The sequence below is a fragment of the Peromyscus maniculatus genome, chromosome 7, assembly GCF_049852395.1.
Source record: "Peromyscus maniculatus bairdii isolate BWxNUB_F1_BW_parent chromosome 7, HU_Pman_BW_mat_3.1, whole genome shotgun sequence".
Classification (NCBI taxonomy): Eukaryota; Metazoa; Chordata; class Mammalia; order Rodentia; family Cricetidae; genus Peromyscus; species Peromyscus maniculatus.
The window spans coordinates 33,811,851-33,826,695 of NC_134858.1; the positions used below are offsets into that span (position 1 = coordinate 33,811,851).

The 14,845-nt window shown below is 37.2% G+C and overlaps 1 protein-coding gene across 3 annotated transcripts in view; it reads right to left on the reverse strand.

Annotated features, from left to right (window-relative positions):
• Positions 1-4,944: 4,944 nt before the first annotated feature.
• Positions 4,945-14,845, reverse strand: part of Stt3a (STT3 oligosaccharyltransferase complex catalytic subunit A) — a 31,649-nt gene continuing 21,748 nt past the window's right edge. For all 3 annotated transcript variants that reach the window (XM_042280656.2, XM_076576008.1, XM_076576009.1), the window contains exons 12-18: positions 13,994-14,149; positions 13,567-13,755; positions 11,010-11,126; positions 10,791-10,893; positions 7,674-7,862; positions 6,650-6,765; positions 4,945-5,507 (exon numbers count right to left, since the gene is read on the reverse strand). In XM_042280656.2, coding sequence (XP_042136590.1) covers positions 5,469-5,507; positions 6,650-6,765; positions 7,674-7,862; positions 10,791-10,893; positions 11,010-11,126; positions 13,567-13,755; positions 13,994-14,149 — 909 coding nt within the window. In that variant the 3' untranslated portion in view covers positions 4,945-5,468. The remainder of the gene's footprint in view (positions 5,508-6,649; positions 6,766-7,673; positions 7,863-10,790; positions 10,894-11,009; positions 11,127-13,566; positions 13,756-13,993; positions 14,150-14,845) is intronic.

Genomic DNA, 14,845 nt, shown 5'->3' on the forward strand with positions numbered 1-14,845 from the left:
TTGGAAGGCATATGCAAGAAAATAGCGAGTTCAAGGCCAGCCCGGGTTATACAGGGTTAATCTCAAAAAAAAAAAAAAACGAAATAGTTTTAAATGTGACCACACAATGTCGGGTACAAGGGGGCAGGTCGAAAATAGTATTTGTTTACAGTCCAGTCAGGATCACCGATTTTGCCTGCACAGGCTCCAAAACTAGTTCAGCCTAACCTGTTTGTAGGAAGACCATTTGCCTAGCTTAGTCTCATTAGCTTTCTAATTTTTAAACGAATATAGTGGCCCACACCTATAATACCACACTCTAGAGCTGGCAAGAGATACTTAGCCAGATGCTCTTTCAAACAAAAAACCAGCAAGCTACACGTGGTGATGACTCGCCTGTAATCTCAGCCAAAGAAGGCTGAAGCAGGGGGAACTGCTTCAGGTTTGTCAGCCTGAATCAAAAAATATGACCCTGTCTTTAAAAAGGTGGGTAGAGTAACAATAAATATTAGAGTAACTGGGCTAGACATGTGGCATAATGGTAGAGTACTTGCCAAGCATGCAGAAAGTCAGAATAAAGTGAGAAATGTCAATTCTCAGGGAAAGGACTTGAGTACAAACAAACTTGTGCTTGCTTTGCCACTGAGCTACACAGCTCCATCTCTACAAAACCTATCAAAAGTGAAAAGGTGAAACACCTACAAATGTTTATATATGAAGTTTTAAACCATGACATTATAGGATTCATATGATGAAAACAAGTTTTTAGATCTTTCCCATTTCTTTATAATTTCCTGTGTTCTGAAATTAAAGAAAATAAAGACCCATGAGTTTCCTATATTCCTGGATAGAATGTCATCACCTGGAAAAAATAGATTCAGGCAGAGTATCAGCGCTCTTAGGTGTGCATATGTGTGCTTTTATATATGTATATGACCTTATACCAGCCACCAAGGAGGTAGAGGCAGGAGATCAGTTCAGGATCACACTGGCCATATAGAAAATTCAAGGTCAACCTGGGCTAAATGAAATACTGCCTCAATAAACTTAATATGTCTAAACAGATTAAAAGAAAATTGCCACAAGAGTAAACAGATTTACACACACACACCAAAACCATGATAAAACTTCCTAAAAATAGTTATAAAGGAATAGTAGTAAGAAGAGAGGTTTCATAGCACTTGCCTATAATCACAGTACCTTGGGGGCAGATGCAGGAGGATCAGGAATTCAAAGCCATCCTTAGCTACACACTAAGCTTGAAGCCACATAAGGGCTACATAAGTCTTTTAAAGGGAGTGGGGCATGAGCAATAGCCTCTATTCCTTTCTGAGCATGAGGAAATTTTGGAAAAGTGAAAACCTACTGCAGATAAAAGGTAACAAGTACAAAATAAAGATTAATCCCAAAGTACAGAAAAGTGACTTGAACTGCATTATGGGAAACCCAGAAGACTCAAGTTGAAATGATATCAGGTAACTCTAAATATGGAGGTCAAAGTGGGGCAGTCACAAGACTACCCATGAAGCAGAGACCTCTACACTCTTCCTCTGTGTAACCAAGGAACAGCTCTTCCCCAAAGCTGGTAGTTAAGATTTGAGAGTAAATAAATGGAAGGTGGCTTGTAGAGTAAGCACAGTCAAAGGTGTGGCTATCCTACTAAAAACAGCAATTCAATTTAAGTATATGTACTTCAAGTTGGACCCATAAGCTTTCTTTTCCTACTAGGCTCCAGAAAGGTGACAGAATGCGTAGCCTGGCCAATATCCTTGAATAAGAGCACATACAAACCTTGAATCTTACGTATGGAAGAAAAGGAAACGTAAGGGCAGTATCAATGACTTCTCAGTGTACCTGAGTGTACCAGCCTGATCACAGTATATTGAAAAGAACAAGCATACACTCCCTTTCCAACACCCAGTCTTAAAAAGCAGTCAGCCAAGAATTTGGGAAAGTCTTTAATTGGAAAGGCAGCAAAACAATGGGATAGTCAGACAAAAGAGCTCTTAAGACTTTCGAAATGGAAAGCAGAAAAGAAAAAAATAAAATATTTGAAAGCATGATTGAAGATGGAAATATAGCTCATTAACAGAGTGACCCCGGGCTTGACCCAATACAGAAAGGAGGCGGGGGAGGAGTGAGAAGAGAGAAAATACAGCTGAGGAAATCTCCCAGGAGGTGAAAAATAAAACAGCAACTATGAAAATTTTAAGAAATTGACTCAGGAAGCCCCACATTCAAATAACTATACCAGGGCTGGGGAGTTGATTCAACGGTTAAGACCACTGACAGCTCTTCCAAATGACCTGGGTTCAATTCCCAGCACCCACATGGCAGCTCACAACTGTCTATAACTCCAGTTCTAAAAATCTGATGCCCTCTTCTGGACTCTGTGGGCACCAGGCATACACATGATATTACACATGTATGCAGGCAAAACACCCAAACACATAAAATAAAAGTAAATATTGTGTTGACTAACATTTAAATTTTTTTAATTAACTGTATCAGAAAGACACTTGGAGAAATCTACGTGTAGCGTGTTTTTTCAAAAAAAAAAAAAAAAAAACTTGACTATGCACACATGAAAATCCAGAGTGCCTGGCACAGTGGATACCACCAATAAAGATGCAACCAAGAGGTCTGGGGCGAAGAACAGACAAATACTCATTGGAATAACTGCATTTCTTAACATCAGAAAAGTAGAGAACAATAGGCCAGTGCCTTTATAATGCAAAATAGTGACAGTCTGGAATTCTTTACCCCGCTATGCACTGAGTATGAATAGAAGAGATCCAGAAATTTATCCCCCCCCCATGCACTTTCTTAAGAAGATACTTAGAAATGGCAAATCAATAAAAAAGGCAAAAGATTAACAAATACAACAGTGAAATAATACAACTCAACAAACTTGGAGAGTTAACCAATTCAAGCTGAAAAATAAAAGACATTCTTAAAAGTAAACAATGTAGTCAGGTGTAGTAGCCTGATTATATACCTAGAATCCCAATAGAGGCACGAGAATCAGGAATTCAAAGCCAACCCCTGCTACAAAAGACCCTGTCTCAAAAAAGCCAAAGTTGGTTAATGAATGTATTTGATCACATTAAGAGAAAATAGGCACAAATGAAAGAGAATTGGCTAGGGAGTGAGGGGGTAGGAGAGATTTATAATAGGTACTAAAAATTAAATTACTTCCTAAACGAAGTTATAGAGGAAAATAGTAACTAGCTGGCTATAGTGGCCCACACCTGTAATCTCAACACTTGGGAGGTAGAGGCAAGACAATTACAAGTTCAAAGCCAGCCTAAGTACATGGACCTGTCTTAAAAACAACCACCATCCAAAAGTAACAGTATATAACACATCTTAACTGAGAATAACGGAAAGATAAAAGGTAATCACAGCTATAACATGACAGTAAAAATATGTCACAATATGTAAGGCAGTGGTTCTCAACCTTCTTATTTGGAGACCCTTTAAAAATACAGTTGTTTTTGTTTCTATTTCTAACTGTAATTTTGCTACTGTTATGAATCAAAGTAAGTATTTTTGGAGACAGAGGTGTACCAAGGGGTCCCAACCCACGAGTTAAGAACCACTGATATAAGGGATGGTGAAAAGGTACTAATTTCTGTTCCCACCCAAATCAATGCTACCTCAAACTACAATACCAAAACATAACAAAGCAAGTTACTAACGGTCAGGCAAGAGGCAATAACGGGAGGTCAGCATAGTTGAATGTGGAGTCTCTAGAGGGTGAATGGGTGCGTGGGAAGGGATATGTGTGAAAGTGTATTGTTGTTTTTTAGATGGACTTTTTTTTTACACTAAGTGAACTATAACTGAAAATGAAAGCAATTTAAAAAAAAAAAAATCTGTGTAAACTAGAAAATATCAAAATCCCAGGAGTTAAAATAGTATGAAAAAAGGTTATCCCATTTATACTATAGAGAAAGCTTACTAATAATCTGTAATATAATCATATTGATAAATTTCAGATTAACCTTTCCCAGTAGGCAGTAATTATGTATATAAATCAAGTAATATATTTACATATAGGAAATCAAATCTTCTGTTAAATCTAAATTTCAACCACAGTTAAAGTACATGGTACATAAACTGGCTTGAAGGTGAAGTCCTTAGGTATACAAGTGTACCTAAGCATATATGCACAGAGTACTAATGTGACTATCTAAAAGTCATATAATTCCTGTCTTCTTAAACAGATTCAACTAATTTTTTAAGACAGTTTATATACATCAGTGATTATGTCCTATGTTGTTAAATACATGAAATGTCCTATTATACTGAACAGAAAGCTGCTTATCTTGGCATAAAATAACTATGAGACCTGTGCTTTGAAGTTAAAACATTTTTTGAAAGTCTCTTTTCTTACAGTCAGACTGGCAATGATCTCTAGGTACCTGCTAGTAGCCACACTTTCTACTTCCTAGTTATATATTTAGCAAGGCCTTCAAAACCAGGTAATCAAGCCTGAAGTGGTATATGAACACAGCAGATTGACACTTAAGAAAAACAGAAGCTCATGGTGGAAACCCCAAGAGATTTAGTGCAGTCTACAGGACATGAGCAAAGAGCCATTTACTGTGTTTCAGATTTAGTGAAGTACAGAAAACCTAAATGTCATATAGGTACATATAACTATATCTGATTCCAGAAACATCTACTGACCCATCAACCTCTATATGTGATGTTAGAGGAGTGTCTTCCTCTCAGATTAATATGTTTCACTGAGTCTTAAAAACTACTGGATTAGTCACATTTGGTTCACCTACCTGCTTAGAATAAGAAAAACCCTCACTAGTTTAAAAGAATCCTGGTGAGATCGGGAATACTTAGCAACTTTCTGTCCTTACAAAGCCAAAGAGCTTCTAAAGAAAGACATTGAGAACATAGGTATAACAGCAAGAAAGCTGTCTTCCTTGCTCAGAAATAGCACTCTTCCGGTCCCAAAAACATTTATTCATTTGATAAAAATTTTTATTAAGCACCCATTATATGCAAAGCATTGTACCGGGTGCTATAAAGCAAGAAATGTGAAAAAGTTTTTATATTTGTAGAACCAGAGCTAGTCCTTGAGTTTGCTGATAGGAAAGAGAAAGAAAATGCTCCTATTTGGTTCATCTGGGGACCTAGAGCATGGATATGGTCTTCCATCCAATCACTTCTGTGATCCTCAAATCAGCCAATTTAAGTCAAAACAAATAAGGCACATTAAAAAAAAAAAAAAAAAAATACCCCCTTTTAATTGACCAAGTAAAGCCATGACATTTCATTTGGTAACCTGCTCAGAATTATAAAAATCATTTCATTTGGCCCAGCCCATACTGTCCAGGGCAAAACTTCCAGACAATTCTAATCCCATCCGGCTCTGTTCTTATAAACTGTATATATAAAAAAAAAAATCTTCAGCGTCCTCAATATGACGCGCTCAGTGCGAAGCATATCAGGGCACAATGTAACATTTATGTCCTTGACAAGCCTCGATTATCCAGGTCCTTTACCTGCAACATAAAGACATCAGTTTAGTATGTACCCTAAGTTTTTCTTTGGCAACATCTACTAGTTCCACAGAGCAGAAAAGATCACACTAGACTCTGTTGCTTGTTTGACAATGTGAATAAATAAGCATGGATTAGAGTTTACCTACTGTCAACTTAGCCTTTAAGAAACAGTATAGACTAACTATGGCATTGACCAAAAGACCTCAATCATTCTTTTTTATTCTGTTACTTGAGATATATGTACCCTAGGCTGGCCTCAAACTCAATCCCCTGCCTTTGCTACCCTAGGCATAGATGCTATATCTGGTTCAACCTGTTCTCATATAAAAGATATAACACATTCCTACATGACATCATGTGATTCTGTGTCAAAAATTCAGCAAAAAGAAAACATAGTTCAAAAACACATACACATGCATTTCCCCCAACTCCCGAGCTATTTCAAACCCTACCTAGAACACTATTGCTGAGCCAAGTACAGAGGCCACATCTAAAATACAACCATTCCAGAGGCTGAAGAAATGGGATCTGAGTTTAAAGCCAACCTGGAATAAATAGTACTTTTAAGACTAGCCTGTAAGGCATCCTGAGACCCTATCCCCAAAACCATAAGGAAAGAAGAAAGAAAAAAGTACTGGTCTGGCAAATGTTTCAGTGGGTAAAGGCACTTGCCATCCATCCTGGTAACTTGATTTGGATCTCCAGGACCCATATGATAAAAGAACTGACCCCTACAAGCTGTCCTCACATGTAGCATACATATATAATGCCTCCTCCTATATAAAAATGTAGTAAAAGAATTTTTTTTTTTTTAAAGAAAAAGAAATGTTGGCATAACAACTGCCAATCCTCTATAAAAAATAATCAAAAATATGATTAGTAACATTTTGGCCTAACCAGATAGCTTAGCAGGTAAAGTTGCATACCAGCCTGATGACCTGAATTCAATCTCGGGAATCTATTAAAACGTAAAGAGAATCCACAAAGTTGTACACATGCACACACACACAATTTAAAAATAATTAACACTTCGAGTAAGTTATAAGCTACTTTGAAACCAGATGCCATTAAAAATGTCCCTATTTGGAAAAATTGTAAACTAGAACAAGATCAGTTTTCTGAGCTATGTAGCACCTACTCACCTTGTATATCCTGACCAGCCAATGTTCTGTGGTATATGCTTCCTCCAGGACATCAAGCTCAAAGTCTTTATTACCAATCTCAGCATTTCGAACACGGTCAAAGCCTGGCGGACGCTCTAAAAGCAACAAGAGAAAAATCTTTTCTATTCTGCAAGTTAATTTCCTAAAGAGATGGAAGCTATACACCAACTACTGCATTGATGGCCCTTTCTCAGCCTGCACTTTGACTAGAGTCTGCAAGACAGAGCTTTAGATAGAAATGGCAAATCAAGTGCTACCCTAGTTGCGTCCTGCCCAATGTGATACTTGGCAGAGTCCATGAAGCTTATAAGTCTACAAGGTGAATTTCAAGCCTCTCTATTCCCGAAGACTGTTATCCAGAGACCTAACACTAGTAAACCTTCCATGGATCATGAGTTCAAGACTTGTATATACTGCAAACGTTTTCCCAGATGCAGAAACAAAACTGAAATGGACAGGATCTAACCTGACCAAATGTATTCATCTAAAAAGTGAAAAAGTACTTATTTCTTTATCCCTTAGTCCTTCTCACACTATAATACTCTTTATTGAGACAGCCACAATAAAAGGTCAATTTTTGTTTGTTTGTTTGTTTGTTTGTTTGTTTGTTTTGTTTTTCAAGACAGGGTCTCTCTGTGTATCCCTGGCTGTCCTGGAATTTGCTCTGTAGAAGAGGCTGGCCTCAAACTCATAGAGAGCCTCCTGTCTCTACCTCCCAAGTGCTGGGATTAAAGGCATGTGCCACTACCACCCAAGCAAAAGATAATGTTTTAAAGTACAGAATTCAGAGGCAGACTGAGTTTGAATTCTATCATGTGATATTAGCTAGTTCAGTAACCTGTTAGTTATTTCAATTTCTTCATACATAAAATGGCATTAATATTAGTTTCTATCTTCTGGGCTCCTGTGAGGACTAAATGAGTTAAAGAGACTAAGAGCAGAACCTGGAAAACACAGTATATGTTAGCTATCACTCTTGTTGACAGTATTATGAATCACTCACTGGCTTCTGTGTAGACCTGCCCAAAGCGGTAGTAACACATTTTGTACATAAGGCAGTTGAGCAGCACTGGAGACCCCTCACGATCCACACGGAATTCCCCAGTTGGAGTATAGTAGTCATTCTCCTTGATATGTCTTCCTGTATCTGTGCTTCCTCCAATCCGGACCATCCAAAGAAACTTGTTGATATCTAGAGGAAAAAGGAAAGGACTGTGTATCAGAAAGGCTGTTGGATATAAATAACTCAATGAAAATGTCACTATTCCTAAGGAAATTTCCATCACACTTTTCTAATAAGGAAAGCTGTCATTTAACTCTGTAAAAACAAGAAATAGTGTGTGAGCAAAGCATTTCCTAAAAACACAAAACTTTTATTAGAAATTATTTGTTAAAGGCTAAAATTGTATGCTATTAGTCCAGTCTTAAGCCACAACTGAAAGTATTCCTAGAAATCAGGAAGAGATAAGCTATTGCAAGCAGTAGCCAGTAACCACATACACTTAAGTAAGCACCTGAAGTATTATTGATACCAATTTAGAGGTGCTGTAAGAGTATAATACACAGTGGAAACTAGGCACATTGATGCCAATCTGTAATCCCAGCACTGAGAGGCTGAGAGAAGAGTTTCAGGAATTTAAGGCCAGCCTGGGCTGCACAGCATCAAGCTTTCATAATAAAAGAATCTGTACTATGATCAAATATTTTATTTTAAGCCTTAATAAACATTCAATAAAAAGTGAAACTAGAAGCCAGGTGTAGTAGTACATGACTTTAACCCTAGCACTTGGGAGACAGAGGCAGGTGGATCACTGTTAGTTTAAGGCTAGCCTGGTCTACATAGTGAGTTCCAGGCCAGATATCTCTCCATAGTGAGATCCTGTCTGGAAAAAAAAAATTTTAATGAGTAAAAAGGGCCAGGCGATGGTGGCACACACCTTTAATCCCAGCGCTTGGGAGGTAGAGGCAGGCAGATCTCTGTGAATTCAAGGCTAGCATGAGCTACAGAGTGAGTTCCAGGAAGGGCTCCAAAGCTTCACAGAAAAACCTTGTCTCAAAAAACAAAACCAAAAAATAAATAAATAAATAAATAAATAAATAAATAAATAAATAAATAAAAATAAATAAAAAGTTAAAATTAAGAACACTGAAAACATGTAAGATATGTCCAAGAAGAAATGAAACTTTCCTAAAAGCAACAGAAAATGCATTTCCAAAGACCTGTTAATTGCTTTAGAAAACATCATCCTGGGGGCTGGAGAGATGGCTCAGAGGTTAAAGACACTGGCTGCTCTTCCAGAGATCCTGAGTTCAATTCCCAGCACCCACATGGTGGCTCACAACCATCTGTAATGAGATCTGGTGCCCTCTTCTATATACATAATAAATAAATAAATCTTTAAAAAAAAAAAAAAAAAAGAAAACATCATCCTGCCTGTGCCTATAATCTCAGCACCAAAGAAGCTAAATTAAAAGTAAACTAAGAGTTCAAGGCCAACCTAGGCAGCATCACAAGCCTCCTGCCTTGCATTCAGAATGCTAGGATTATAGCTATCGGCATACTCCACCATCCATTACCTCACTTATTGTTTAATAGAACCAAGAAAAGAATAATGACTAAAAGCTGAAGGTGAGTTGGGAATGAGCAACTGAAGCAAAATCAAACACAACTGAAATTGTCTTTGGGCACATAATACTGTGGGAGGAGGGATGTTTAAAATTCAGAAAGTATTCACCGACAGACACAACTGAATGTTGAAATGACAACATTAGCAGCAACAATAATAATCACTCTCAAACTTTCAGAACTCCTACTAAAACAGGTTTTAGTTTTGGGGGAGTTTTATTTATTTATTTATTTTTTGTTTTTCAAGGCAGGGTTTCTCTGCTTAGTCCTTGCTATCCTGGAACTCACTTTGTAGACCAGCCTGGCCTTGAACTCAGAGTTCCTCCTGCCTCTGCCTCCAGAAGGCTGGGATTAAAAGTGTGTGCCACCACCTCCCAGCCTAATACAGTTTAATAACATGGTCTTGAGGATTGTCTTTCATGACTGTCACATGCATGTTATCACAGAGCTAGATATTGAATATTCTGCATTATTTTTAATGTCTTAAAAAAAAAAAAAAAAAGACTAGTTCCCACAGTTAGATTATTGTCAAATCATTTTTTCAACAACTCAAAAATATGACATCATCTCCAAAGGAAGTTCAGGGGTTTTTTTTTTCCCTGTTTTTCTGACTAAGTCTTTCTTTGCATACAATTAGCTAGTATGCAACAATCTGACTTCACAAAATCTGATTTTTCACCACGTTTTTCTAGTCCTGCATAATAACAAGTTAAAGAAGTAGTTTTCCCATAGTCGCCGTCGTCGTCGTCATTATAAAACATCTATATCGCCATTACAAACATACCCAAGTGAAAAAGACAAATAAAATCAAGTACAGACGAAAATGTAGAGCAACTGAGAATTGTACAGTGCCTGCCATACAAACTAAGAACCTAAGTTCAGATCCTAAACAACCCATTAAAAAAAAAAGCCCAAAAGCCAGGCAGTGGTGGCCCACTCCTTTAATCCCAGCCTAGTCTACAGAGCCAGGAGTTTTAAAATATAAAGATTTGAGAGTATAGCTCAGTGGGGAAGTGCTTGCCTAACACATGTAAGCTCTAGGCATCAATCCCCAGCACTGACAAAACAAATAAACAAACAAAAACCTAAGTAACTGAAGATAGGAATTATTGGTTCTGGGCACTAATGTTAAAGATGCTTATTTAAGTTTAGGGCCACGAGACAACCACTTATTTTAAACTTTCAGAATTGTTTAACTTTTAAAAATATAAACAGGTATTATTAACTTCAGTTTTGTGAAAGTTAATTTTACTTTGTGTACATTACATACATAATTATTTCTTTAAAAAGAGAAAACAAAGCCAGATGTTGCAGGCCTGTAGCTATAGCACCAGGGAGGTAGAAGATCAGTAGTTCAAGGTCATCCTTATGGACACAGCAAGTTCAAGGCTAGCCTGAGTCACATGAGACTCTCAAAAACAAATATATACAAATAAAACAGTAAGTGATTCACTATATTTTCTAAGACTCTAGACATAATATCAAGTACATTACCATCAGAGGAATACCCTGTAAGGCCTCCAAAAATGACAAGCACATAGCTGACATCCAGCTCCCTCATGATTTCATAGGCTTTTTCTTCTGTGGATGCCATTGCCTAGAAAAATAAGTGTACAATTCTCAAAGAAAAATCTCAAGTCAACCCCCTCTCCTAGTAATGAGTTTCCCAGTAGACCTCATATATCAGACACTCAATGGACCCTTTTACCTTACCTGCCCTACTCGAGAAATATGAGTATTATTCCATGTGTTATTATCCACTAAAATTGTCCGATTTGCCATTGCAGTAATTTGGTAGCCGTAATCCCACCATGACATGACCTTTGCATCCTAAAACAAGAATGAAAATAAGAAAATGTTCATCTCACTGCTCTTAAAAACCAAATGAAGAGTGGAAGGACAACTTTGATAAGACTTGTCTAATTAATAAACTTCTTTACAAAGTAATGTACTCCTAACAAGAAAATAAAATTGAGGCACCTTTCTTCAGTAGCCTTAATTGACCTTTGCTTCCTATTTGAGCTTAAAGTAGAATCGGTATTTTGATTTTTCAGGAAATATGTACTATACAGTTTAGGAAAATGTTGTCCCACAAGAAAATAGTTATAACTAAATAAACAAAATCTCAGTTACACTTTTGCCTTCGGTACATAATGCAGAGCCTTGTACTGGTACAAGAGCAGAAATGCCTCAGTCTTTATGGTCGTCAACTTAGCCTTTGTAGGCTGAGGCACATGCTGCAGAGGACAGAGACCTTGGTGATAACAGCCATGCCTGAAAGCTGCTCATGGCAAACTTCACTTAACACTGTCAACAGAGTTTTGTTATGTTTGTAGTAGTTTAAAAACAGGTATTTTGGGTAGTTGTTTTTGGTGTCATTAAGAATGTCATACTCTATTCTTTTTTTTCTTTTTTCCCTTACCACTCATTGTTACCCAGATCTTTAAAAAATACATCCCATATCCAGGAAGTACTAATTACAAAGATTGCTGACCACACCAAGTTTTACACTGAAATTTCACCTCATTGCTCGGACTGCCTGTTCTGGTTTAACTCATCTGTGAAGCATTTTCCCTGAGCTCTTTTCTGAAAGATCCCATGTAGAGCAGCCTTGACTTTCCATTTTCTATTGATGAACAGACTGCTTAGAGAAAATGGGAATTTTACTGTGAACAGAATGGAATGGGACAAGAAAGATGGATGATCGTTTTCAGTACTGTATCTGAAGTGGGAAATAGCACAGCTAGAAGCCTCTAACACTGTCTAGTATTTTACATGATCTGTTCATAAAATTCTCTTTTTCTGTTTGCAAGAATGTTCATCTAAAAGAAAATGCTGTAAATATTTATAACAACACCTTTTTAAACCAGGCCAAAAAGAAAAAAAAAAGGTTTTGGGGAACAAGTTAATATATAAAGTGGTTTTATAGAAAACAGCAATTGTCTTGTATATTTTGATTTCATTTATAATACAGTTTGTAGTATTGGAAGAAAAGGATTCTGTGATTGTCTAAGTGAATTATGAATTATGTTATAAATGCAAAGAGGAGACAATATTAAAAACCATATTTACTAAAAAAAAAAAAAAAAAAATGGGGCACCTGCTCCTCCATTCAGGAAATAGTTTACATAGTTTACATTATATACAATCCAACATTCCCAAATACCCTAATTCCAGACCATTGAAACAAGCATAATGGATCAAGAGGTATGGGGGACTATGAAGTACAGCTAAGACAGCTTGATGTCATTAGGTAATTTAAATTTTTTTCTTTAGAGATAGGGTCTCACCATGTACATCAGGCTGGCCCCAAACTCAGAGGTTTACCTGCCTCTGCATTCTCAAGGCTATATTAAAGGAATGTGCCAACACTCCTGGTTTGTCAATAGGTAATTTTTAATAAGTGACCCTTAATAACATTATAAAATCATTATAAAATTTATAAAAACATTATAAAATTACTACAAAGGTAGAAGGGAAAACACAAACCACAAAATATGTTGGCAAGGATTAAAAAATTCTTAGTTTGAGGGCTGGATACACAGTTCGGTGATAGAATATGTACCTAGCATATGTTAAAGTTCTGGGTTCAATCCCCAACACTACTTTTAAAAAAAATTCTTAGTTTGGGTATTTAGCAAATCTGACTCAGAAATACTATTTCCAATGGCTACTTCAAAAGAAATCACTTCAGATCCTCAAAAAAACATAACTTACAATGTTTAATGTCATTATTATTAGGTGGTAACTGTTTACCTTGATTCTGATTCTAGTTTCTATTTTTTTTTTATAGCAAACATATTTAACATTTTCTTCTTTTGAAACTGGGTTAATCTATCTTATATTAAAACCACTACCATATCAACACAAATGTCCAAACAGAATCTAGCATTTAAGATACTCTCGAACAATGGTTTTCAACCTTCCTAATGCTTCAACCCTTTAATATAGTTACTCATGTTGTGGTGAATCCCAACCATAAAATTATTTTTGTTGCTACTTCATAAATGTAATTTTGCTACTGTTATGAATTGTAATATAAATGTTTTTGGAGACAGGGGTTTGCCAAAGGGGCTGCAACCCACGGGGTGAGAAACACTACTTCAGATGAACACCCTCAATAGAGGTTGGTCTTTAAAGCTTACTAAAAACTGAGAGTCTAAATTTCAAATTTTTCTAAGCTTCCTATCCATCTAAAAGATGTCATATTCCCTACAACATCAAGTTTCTTGGACACTATCTAACTATCCAACTCCTCACAAATTTTTACCTCTGGTGTATTGTGACGAAGCCAATAATATGCTTCTCGGAAGTCATCAAAAATGATCCTACTGCCATCCCCACCACGGGCCGACAGTACAATAGAAGGAGAAGAGTAGGCTTCACTGGTTACCCAAGTTGAATGAAAAGTGTAGGTGATAAGAAAAAAAGCCATGACCAGTATCATTCCACTTGCCACCTACAGAAGAAAGAATTGTACAGTAAACCAAACACACAGACAGCTTCTTACGTGCGATCAAAATATGTTGGGCTACACAAGTTAATTCTGACCACCCAAGACATTGTTGTAATACCCGTCTCAAACACACACACACAGGCATGGGCACGCATACACACACACACACACACACACACACACACACACACACACACACACACACACACTTTCCCCAGTCAATGTGTTACTTAAATCTCACCTCATTCTTAATAGGGTAAGTAGAATCCTGTTGCTTCTTGCTCTTCTTGTCTGGGCGACTTATATCCAGATTCTTCATGTATGTGGACAGCACCTGGGAGACACCAATGCCAGAAAGAATGCACATAACAGGTGCCAACACCAGCATTAGACGCACCTAAAAAGAACAAGAATCATGATCAGTATTATCAGTCTTTCATAAATGACAAGACTTCAATCTATCAGAAGACTGACTATGACACCAATTTAGCAATTTTCAACAACTGTTCTACTTCAGCAAAAGTGAAACAGAAAATATGTGGTATAGCTATAGCCTAACCGAAGTAAGTATTTCTTAAACTTTGTCGGACTTGAGCCAGTTGCAGTGGAAATCTGTAATTCCAGCAATCAAGATGCTGGGGAAAAAAAGATCAAAAAGTTCAAGGCCAGGACTAGAGAGACGGCTCAATGGCTTCTGAGCAGATACTGCTCTTCTAGAGGACCTAAGTTAAGCCATGTTGGGCAGTTCACAACTGCCAAGAACTCAGATCCGTCATGTTCTTCTGGACTCTGTGGGAACCTGTACCTGCACATATGCATGTAGACACCTACAGCAAGGGCTGGAGAGACAGCTCAGCAGTTTAAGACTGTAAGAGTATGTGGTGCTTTTCCAGAGGACTGGAGTGCTGTTCCCAATACCCCTGCTGTTAGGCAACTCAAGGAGATCGGATGCCCTCTTCTGGACTCTAGAAGCACCTCCTAGCATGAAGCATACACATAAGTAAACATAATAAATGATAGTCTTTGGAGTTGAAGAGATGACTCAGTGGTTTAAGATCATCTACTGCTCTTGCAGAGAAATTGAGTTGAGTTC